Source organism: Blastomyces gilchristii (assembly GCF_000003855.2).
Source record: "Blastomyces gilchristii SLH14081 genomic scaffold supercont1.3, whole genome shotgun sequence".
NCBI classification, from domain to species: domain Eukaryota; kingdom Fungi; phylum Ascomycota; class Eurotiomycetes; order Onygenales; family Ajellomycetaceae; genus Blastomyces; species Blastomyces gilchristii.
Genome location: NW_003101680.1, coordinates 84,881 through 95,978, shown reverse-complemented (window position 1 = coordinate 95,978; position 11,098 = coordinate 84,881). Strand labels below are relative to the sequence as shown.

The window sequence follows — 11,098 nt, the reverse complement described above, 5'->3', positions numbered from 1 at the left end:
GTATAAATGACTAATAGAAGTTAGTAAATCTAATGAAGCTTTATACATCTTTCACAGTATGTGAAGCTTCTCATTCAAGAATAATAAAGATCTTCTCAGAATTCATTCAAATTCTCTTATCAGCTTCTATGATAAAACCTAGGTATTTTATACTCATGACTTTAAAATCATACTTGTTAATATCTATTAATAGTTCTGCTTCTTATACTTATTATAATACTCTCTGTATATATTTCTGATGTTTCTTTCTGAATTCATCAGTGAAGATGAGAATGTTATCTATATATACAGATTCAAACTTATTAAGAAAATCTCAGAGTGCTCAGTTGATATACTTCTGAAATATACTGAGAGTATTAACCAGTTTAAAGAGTGTGACTACTCATTCAAAAAGACTATAATATGTTCATAATACTGTAACTCATTCCTCTTCTTCAGTGATATAAATCTTATAAAACATGATAATAATATCTAGCTTTGTAAATTATTAATCTCATCTAATATATGCTAGAGTTTTATTGATAAGAGATAGAGAATAATAATCTTTCTTTATCAATCAGTTCACATCTTAATAGTTCACACAGAATCAGAGTTCTTTATCTGATTTCTTTGTAAAGAGAATAGAAGCTGCAGTGAAAGAGTTACTAATATATATAAATTTCTTATTTAATAGATTAGTAAGTATCTTCTGAAGAAGAAGAAGTTTATCTTGAGACATATTATAAAGAGAGTCTTATGATGACTCAGAGATCTTATTATTCTTCTTTTCTAACTTGATACTGTGATTCACTTCTGAATCTCATAAGAAAGATATATTCATAATATTATCTTGTCAGAAGATATCTAGATATTCATGATATTATTAAGAGAATTTTGTATGAGAATCTGTTATTGTAGCATGAAATAACTTTTCTAGAGCTTTCTTGATATCAGTCAGACTGATGAAATAGATTGTCAGGAAAAAGAGGTTATACACTACTGAACGCCATCAACATCATATTACTACAATATTTCTCATCATCATCAGCTTACTACAACGCTCATCTAATACTCGCTTATGCTAGCTCTCTTGGCTCACACATATATTTTACTATAAATAGCTCTATCTTTTGTATGAAATAGATATATTAGATAGTGTATGAATAATATAACAAGCAGATCTTGATACACATAAGATTCATATGTCATCAACATATTCATCCGTGACACTCATTTCAACAGTTATGAGCCTGGTAAGCAGTATCTGAAGAGAAGCGCGAAACACTGATCCCAATCCTCATTCAAATTTGACAACAATCATTTGAACTGAGACGATTGATCCTCATTTGTATACAGTATGATCTACTCAACCGTTATACCTGATTCATGATCTCAATTCCCATTCAAACTGATAACTATCATTCGAACTGAGACAATAGATCCTCACTCATATACATTTCAATATACTTGACTGTTATACACTCTGAATTCTGACCATATCTATTCTCAAATACTTGAACTGATTCCTCAATTCATTCAATATAACTGATATGACAGACAAGACAATGTCTAGTGCAACTGTACACCTTAGCATTCCTGGAGATTGGAAACTTTGGTACAAGCATATGCTAGAATATGCAAAGGACAAGAAGGTATCAGACTTCATCAATCTTGACAAACCTGATATCTTCTCTGAACTAGAAGAACCTCTGGAACCCGAGTGTCCAGAAGAGGCCACCGCGGAGGCCAAGATAGCATATGACATCAAGGTCACTGCGTGGAAAATCAAATATATGAAATATGAGAAATTGAATGAAGGTATGACAAAGATATGAGATGTCATATGAAGAACAGTGAATGCCACAGAGCTATGACATGTACACAGTGAGAATGATGATGTAAAGAACATTATCTGTTCATTAAGAGATTGTCTCTCCCCCACAACCGCGGACTATCAAGATGATGTGAGAACTCAATATCATGATCTCTGCAAAGCACTGAAAAACAGAGGTATAGAGAAGTGATTAAATGACTGATCACTCATCAAAGATGATATCAAAGAGGCAGATATAGCTGGACAGTTCAACTTGAAGAAAGACTTCTTAAATGTGAATCTAGCTATTGATGCAGGTTATGTACAAGCATGGACTAAGAATGTCTGACATGATAAAGATGTCATATCTTTGATAGAGTTAGTTAAGGACTTCAAGAAATGATATAGGGAAATGAGTATTCTTAAAGAAGATAAACCTATGAACTTCACTACTCTTAATGAAAGATCTCAGCAATCATCACCAGCAACATTTGGAAACTGCATCTGTGGAGCCTGTCACTGATACACCCAGTGCTACTATCTCAATCCATCAAGGAAGCTACCTGGATGGAAGAAAAATGAGGAGAAGAGAACTCAGATTGATCAAGCTCTTAAAAATCAAGAATTGAAGAGACATATTGATCGTGCAATATCTAGAGAATCATCCACAAATACAGATATAGTAGATGTCAATGAAGCAGTTCTAGAAGGAATGATTCTGAAGCAATCAGTTTCTCAATCTATCAATTATCAATCTATTGATCATCAATCTATTGATCATCAATCTATTAATCAGCAGATCTGAAAAATATCAATGAACTCTTCAAATTCACACTTCTACCTCTGAAACTCCTGGATCTTTGATACTGGCATGAAACAGCATATATGCAATAATCAAACACATTTCCTATTCTTTACACCTGCGAATGAGAATGCGGAAGTCTATACAGACAATTCCAGCACTAAAGTTGAAGATTATGAAACTGTTAGAACTATCATGATAAATGAAGCAGGAAAGCAGTTCAATGTCAATCTCATCAACACAGCTTACATACTGAATTTTCATACAAATATCATCACATGGAAACTGTGTTTCCATATAGAAGGCATCTATTATGATGGAAAAGACTTCAGATTGTGAAAACACACAGATAATACAATCTTTGCACGCGTTGAAGTATTTGAGAGGTTGCTAGTTACAGAATATAATAGTGAAACAGCTGTTTATTCAACTATCTTGGAAAAATCAACTACTGAAGCTGCAGCAGCTATCACATCACACACTTCTAATATCACTATATCTGAAAAAATGATATCTTCAAATTCTTCTTCTAATCTGTCAAAACACACTTCAACAAATCATTCTTTCAACCTGTCAATACACACAAAACCTTCTCAAAAATCTAAGATCTCTATAGCTACTCAGTTTACATGGTATAAGAGATTAGAACATTCATCAAAAATCGCCATTCAAAAGCTTGTAAATGATGCAACTGGCATTCAAATCACCAATCTAGAAGACACTGCAGATGAGCTTACCACTGAGCTTTGCAAACCCTGTCATCTATCTAATACAAAAAATCAAATATCTAGATGTCCCCATGTTAGATCTCAAATACCATTCGAATGCCTACACGCGGATATCACACATGACTCTACACAGTGCTATAATGGTGAGTGTTATCTCATACATTTCATGTGTGATTATCTATGTTTCCATATAGCTATAACAGCTATCTGAAAATCAGAAATCTGAAAAGCTCTTAGGCAAGCTATCAATTGAATTAAATGTCAATTCAACTGTACTATAAAGATCATTTGTATTGACAATGATACTGCAGTCAAGGAAGCAGATGACTTCACAAATTGAGTGAATGATGAAGGCCTAGAGATGGAGTATTCTTCAGAGTATATTCATGAGCAAAATGATGCAGTAGAGTGAGCAGAAGCAATATTAATAACAAAGACTAGAACTCTACAGATAGAATCTCTTCTGTCATAATCACTTTTCTCTGAGATCACACTTACTGTCACCTATCTAGTGAATCAAACCTCTATTAGAATTCTAGATTGAAAGTCATCTCTACAAGTATTGAAAGAATTTCTACAAATTAAACCTTACTTCTGTGCTCATCTTCAAATCTACAGATGTCACACCTATGCAAAGATACCGGATGAAGTCCTCAATAGAAACCACTCTCAGAAGCTAGATCTCTGAGCATATATTGAATATCTAGTTGAATATGATTCTACAAACATCTATCAAATTTGAATTCCACACTTAGAACAGGTGATAAGAGCAAGAGATGTGATGTTTGATGAGAATAGAAAATTCAATCCAGAAGATCCCTACATTGAAAGACAACTAAGAGATTGAGTATCTAAGAAGGTGAAGCTTCTATATATGAAAGTTTGAGAACCATCAATGACTTCTATCAATCAATTGAAAGAGATTGTAGATGCAGATATTGATGTTTTCCACTCTGAAGAAAATACTCAAAGCTCTGAAAAAATAGAGAAGGAAAATAATGAGCATCTTTCTACACCAGATTCAACGTCAGAGCCAACAGGTCTCAATGTTGATATTAATACTCATTCAGCTGTGATAGATAATTGAACACAGAACACTGCACCTAGAGCTCATGATATCAGTGCTGATTTTGATGAAGCTAATATCATTGAAGGCTGCAGAACATGAAAATGCAGAGCTGCTCATCTTGTAACAGTTGAAAATGTCAAAGACAATTCTTATTAAATGATCAATGATGCATTCTCTCATTCACATTCACACACAGACTTTAACAAGTCTCAAAATTTATTTCCTAATACTGTTTTTACTGTTATCAACAATACAGCTACATCAACAGTATTCATACTGACTTCAAGAATCCATAGATCTCAACTGCCAGATTCACTGAATCACTGAACAGATGTTGAAAAATATCCACATTATGAAGAATTTGAGAATGCTGTCAAGTGAGAATGAAATAGTATATCTCTGCAGAATACATATGAAATTACTAGCAGATCACAGAGAGACATCTCAGTTATTTCTCTATAATGAGTATTCATCTACAAATTCAATGATGAAGGTTTTCTTTTGAAATACAAAGCTCGCATCTGCATACACAGAGATCTTCAACCAATCACAGATCTCACTACAAAAGCTCACACACTAGCTGCCAGAGATCTCTGAATCTTGTTAGCTTTAACAGCAGCATTTGATCTAGATGCAGAACAGCTAGATGAAATCAATGTCTTCATTAATAGTGATATTGATGAGCTAGTATATGTGAAACTATCTGATGAATGATAAAAGTTGAAGAGAATGCAAAATTTGAAGTATACAAATCATGTAGTAAAACTTCTATGAGCACTATATAGATTATACAGATCATCTCTTCTCTGGTTAAATGAACTATCTTCAACATTGAGAACACTAGGCTTCATCTCTATGTCAGAGGATTGATGTCTCTTCTCTAATGATTGATTAATCATCTTCTTCTATATGAATGATATCATCATCCTATTGTGATGAGAAGATTCAAAAGAAAGAGATCAACTAATCAAAGATCTTAAAAATGCCTACAAGATCTGACAGATGAGAGATTTGAAATGATTTCTCAACATGCAAATAATACGCGATTGCCTCAACTTGAAGCTCTGATTATGTCAGAATGCCTATATTGATAAGATAGTTGATACATATCATCTCACACACACTCACAAGGCATATACCTCACTAACTGATGCTCTGTTAGAGCCTTTTAATGAGTCAGCTATATCCACAAAAATTCATCATTATCAACAATGTATCAGCTTCTGCATCTACTCAGCAGTGATGACTCACTCTGATATTGCATATGCAGTGAGTAAACTAGCTATGTTCATGATGAATTCATCAGAACATCACTCATCAGAGATGAATAGAATGATATCTTATCTATACAATATGAAGAATCTTGCTATTCAATATAATGGTAACATTGACAGATCTCTACAACTTAATCTCAAACCTGATATTATCAAAGCCGTCAGTGATGCCTCTTTCACAGATAATCTGAATCACTGCTCTATACAAGAATATATCTTCAAACTATTCAGTGAGGCTGTTGATTGAAAATCAAATAGACAGACAATCATAACTACATCTATCACAGAAGCTGAGCTTGTTGCTATCTCATGAGCTGACAAGAAGTCTATCTGATGAGATAGGTTCTTTCAATATATTCAATTTGAACCTGGTCACAAGATTCATATTCAATGTGATAATCATCAAACTGTTGACATTCTTACAAAGAAAGACCCCTCTATAATCACAAAGCTTCACCATGTTGATATATATGGAAGCTGGCTCTGAGAATGTGTTCAATCCAGCGATATTACAGTTGATTGGGTGCCTACAGCTCAGATACCAGCGGATGGCCTCACTAAGGCTCTGCCACACCAGAAACATACAGAATTTGTCAAGATACTAGGCCTAGTTGATATATCAGATATCATTGAGGCGCAAGCAGAATAAATAATCTATCTTGATGTAATCTCTATAGATTCATCTACACTCTTTTTATTGCAGCTTCATTTACACTTTCATTTATACTTTCATTTACATGTTACATTTGCTGAAGAGAGTGTGTCAGGAAAAAGAGGTTATACACTACTGAATATCACCAACATCATATTACTACAATATTTCTCATCATCATCAGCTTACTACAACACTCATCTAATACTCACTTATGCTAGCTCTCTTGGCTCACACATATATTTTACTATAAATAGCTCTATCTTTTGTATGAAATAGATATATTAGATAGTGTACAGATAATATAACAAGCAGATCTTGATACACATAAGATTCATATGTCATCAACATATTCATCCGTGACACTCATTCCGACATAGATTACTATATAATTATACTGTTAATAACTTTGTCAGCAGTCTTATTAATGACTTCTTTTTCAAAGTATTTTATAAGTGTTGACAGAGATCTGTGTAAGATTCATAGTCTTATGAATATCATCTTCATGAATTCTATCATTGTTAGAGAATATGAAGCTTCTGTTTTAAGCATTCAATAAGATGTCTTATTAAGATAGTCAGATAAGTTCTAGTATAAGATTATAATTAAGATTATTAACTTTATACATGTAAGTATCTTTACATTGATATTCTTCAATATCTATGTTTAGTTTCATTATGTAATGAGTGTGAATGTCTTTTAAATCATCAAATTCTGTAAGAAGTCAGAGTTTTGATAAGAGAATACACTAAAGATTATAATATCTTACAACTGAAGATTTAATCATTGTATAATAATATAGACTGCTATCTATCATGAGTTTCATATTATATATATTATTAATGACAGTAGATACAAGAATTTCATTCATTGCTATTTTCTCTTAAATCATTATCATTCAATCTCTTCAAGCTTCTGTTTATAACTTTGAACAGAAGTTAATCTTTTCTCTGTTTCATTGAGATATCTTATAGTTATCTTTCAAATCTTTCTTCAGTGTAATATAATTGATATGAAATGTCAGTGTTAATCATTCTTTTAAATAAGAAGATATATAGACTGATCAGCAGTTGAAAGTAATATATTCTAATCAGTTATAATTAATATATATCTCTTATCAATATTAATCAGTGACTTCTTTAGAAGCAATTCTGAGAATGTAGAACTTTATTCAGATAATTGTGGTTCGGAAGAACGTACGACCGCCGGATAATAACGCGGCCGCTTCCGAACACGCTTCCGAACATGCTTATGAATGTAAAGGGGCCATAGTGGCCATCAATTAATTTAGCGTACAGTATATAAGAAGCCGGCGTACGCCTGTAATCATACACTGGCTCAAGAAACCTTTGAATCACATCTGATAGCATGTCTAAAAACTGATAAGAAGTACAGGCTTCTTCAGAGTGTGATAATTCCATCTATGAAGCAATTCATAGTTATCATACCAGTGTGGTTCTAGAACATCTCAAAAGATAGTGTATAAAGAGCAGTGAGTGAAAGAGCATCTGATTAATACTGCTTCACTTGTTGAGAGAAAACTTCATACTCAGATGAATGCCATGTATGATGTGTGAACAGATGAGATGTGAGAAAGAAGATAAGAGTGATGAATGAGATTCAAAGAAGTCTGCTCTCTATCTAAAAGAAGAATAAAAAGAGAAGATGAGCATCACTGAAGTCATACAATGATAACAGGAATCATATAATGAGATAGTGATATAACAATATAGTGATATAATAATAGACATTGTACAATCAACAAGAAATCACTGAAATGAATATCTTCTCTAGTTAATATAAACAACATTCTTCTCTGCTACCTGAACTGAAAGATATGCAGAACCTCTCACAGAGTGTACTTAAAGCAGTAAGAAAGACAGCTGAAATCACTGAACTGAAATTAAAGCTCTGTATATATACAAGAATTCTAAATGAAATTGAGGCCTTGTGTACACAATGACAGACTGAGATGAAGATCAAATAATAATTAATATTCACTGTGAATCAAGCATTCACTATAAAGAGCTTGACTGATGCAATTATCATTATTAATAAGAATAGAGAAAATCAGATCTTAGATCTGCAGTGAAAAATTGAATATTTACATAAACAGATAACTGCACTGAATCTGAAGATCTCATCATAATTATTCATAATCTCTTCAGAAGTATACACATTATCTGAGACTACTGCATAGAATGAGAATTCAAGCATGAAATATATCAAGTCAGAAGATCTATCAGAGTCATCAAGCTTTAATAATAACTGAAAAGATAATGCTGCAATCAGCTGACTAAGTCAGATATAATTATGTTATCAGATTGAATATAAACTTACAGACAGACAGTTAACAGAATTTTAACAAGTCTTAAGATCTGCTGTATTTCTATGCAGAAAAGTGAAGTCATTATAAATAACTGATAAAAAGATGAATCTCACAGATATGAAATGATATTCATTTTCATAAATATGAAATGAGTTTTTCAAATGAATTTTGCATAACTTTGAGAAAGTGAATATATAAGATAAGTGTTACAAACACTTCACTGAGTGTAGATAAGTGAGTGATCTTACATCATACTTCACACACTTCAGCTTACACTATCTTATATTGAATGAAGAGCTTTCAACATCTTTCTATTTACAGATCTTCATTCATGATCTTACACTTAAGTTAAGAGTGAAATGAAAATGCTTAATCTTATAATCAGATATAATGAAAGAAGTATACAATATTCTCATTGTACAGAAACAAGTGAGTCAATTGTAATAGAAAATACTATAATTAAGTATATCTCAGTGAAGAATGAGTAATCAGACTTCTATAACACAAGTTACACATCTGAATGCAATAAATCTAGATCTGAATACTATCACTAAAGCACTGAATTCTGTGAAAAAGAGATTCTCTGAGTGAAAATCTTGATATCATGAGTATTGAGCTTGCTTCAACTGCAGATGTCAGAATCATGATGCAAAGAATTGCACACAGCATACACAGTCAAGAAAAGCAAGAGAGTGAAAGAACTAGCAGAATCAGTGAGCTCAGAGACACTTACTAATATTCTGTGAAAAGTCTTCAAAGTGAAAGAGATGTCTGTGTTAGATGACTCTCTGAATCCTGTGAATATCAAGAGAAAGCAGGCTTCTGAATGAGGTGCAGGTAAGAATAATGAAGTGAAAACTTATCTCAATACCTTGAGACCTGAAATGTTAATGTATAAGAGACACTTGAATAAGAATCAGAAAATGGCTGTAAAAGTATTAGTGAACACAGAAGCTTCTATATAATATATTAATGATTATATAATCTGAAGACTGAAAGAAGTCTGCTGAGTGAAGAATTCTCAATGCATAAGATTATCTGATAATTAATATTTGATATCATCTGCAAGAGTAAGAGTTCTCTTGCACTTCAGAGAATGATCTTGCTATATTTGAGCATGAGAGCTGCAGAACATGAAATATGACCTTATTCTCAGACTTGATTGATTTCACAGATTCAATGATGTACATGTTATATACAGTTGACTGATAAGAAGAAAATGATTCATATAATTCTATTAACTGATATGAGAAGAACATTTCACATCTCTGATATAGAAGAATTAAATCTGCTTATATATTAATAAGTAAAGAGAATGATTTGCAAGACCTTATCTGAAAGCATTCTGTATATCATACAGAATCTGAAAGTGAAGAAAACCAAGATAAAGAATATATGAGAGAACAAGTGTATGAAGAAGCTTCTGAAGAAGCATAGAAAGGTCTTTCAAACAGATCTTTCACTGACATTACTACTGAAATGAGGATTTATACATGAGATTAACATGAGAAATGTGAAATCAGTCAATCAGAATGCATATCCCCTGTCATAAACACATCTCAAAGAACAGAAGTATCAGATCACAGATCTTCTAGAATGTAGTCTTATACAACTCTCATCAAGCACATAGAACTTCTCAGTTCTATTCATGAAAAAGATGAATGAGAAGTGATCAATGTATATCAATTATTGAGTACTCAATAAACTTACAATCAAGAATGAATATTCATCATCACAGATTCAATAACAGTTGAATACAGTTAGAAATACTTAATATCTATCAAAGATTAATCTTCTCTCAGAATACTGACAGATCTGTGTGAGTGAACTGTCAGTTCTGTGAACCATGTTTAATATACAATGAGAGAAGTTCAAATTCCTGATAATATCATTCAGTCTGATAAATGTATTCATTATCTTTTAAATAATGATGAATACAATTCTTCATAAACAGAATGAAACCTCATATCTTATATATCTTAATGATATTCTAGTCTTTTCAAACTCATACAATGAATATCTGAAGTATCTTGATGAAGTGCTTATAACTCTGACAGAGTATAAGCTCTATATCAAATCAATAAAGTGTGTATTTGAAATGAAAGAGTTGAAGTTTATAGAATATGTAGTAAGTGATAACTGTATATATCTCATCTCAGAGAAATTGAATGTTATAGTGAATTGACTGTGACTGAGAAATGTACATTATATACAACAGTTTCTTGAGTTAATCTTATATTACTGCAGATTTATCAAGGATTTCATATGAATATCTACATCACTCTCAGATCTCTTAAGAGAAACAGATGCAAATCTGTGAAAGAAGAAGTTTTATTCAATTATCTGAAATACTGTATGTGAAGAGACTTTTCTCATACTGAGAGAACATGTAATAATATTCTCAGTGCTTATTCAATCAGATTATAATAAATCTTTCTATATTAAGACAGAT

General features: G+C 32.1%; 1 protein-coding gene across 1 annotated transcript; it reads left to right on the top strand.

Moving 5' to 3' along the window:
• Positions 1-1,526: 1,526 nt before the first annotated feature.
• On the top strand, positions 1,527-2,597 carry BDBG_16446 (uncharacterized protein; the record flags this gene model as incomplete). The annotated part of the gene is made up of 2 exons (XM_031724395.1): positions 1,527-1,797; positions 2,476-2,597. Exons 1-2 carry the CDS (start codon positions 1,530-1,532, stop codon positions 2,595-2,597), a joined length of 390 nt encoding a protein of 129 aa, XP_031576618.1. The 5' UTR covers positions 1,527-1,529.
• Positions 2,598-11,098: the final 8,501 nt, after the last annotated feature.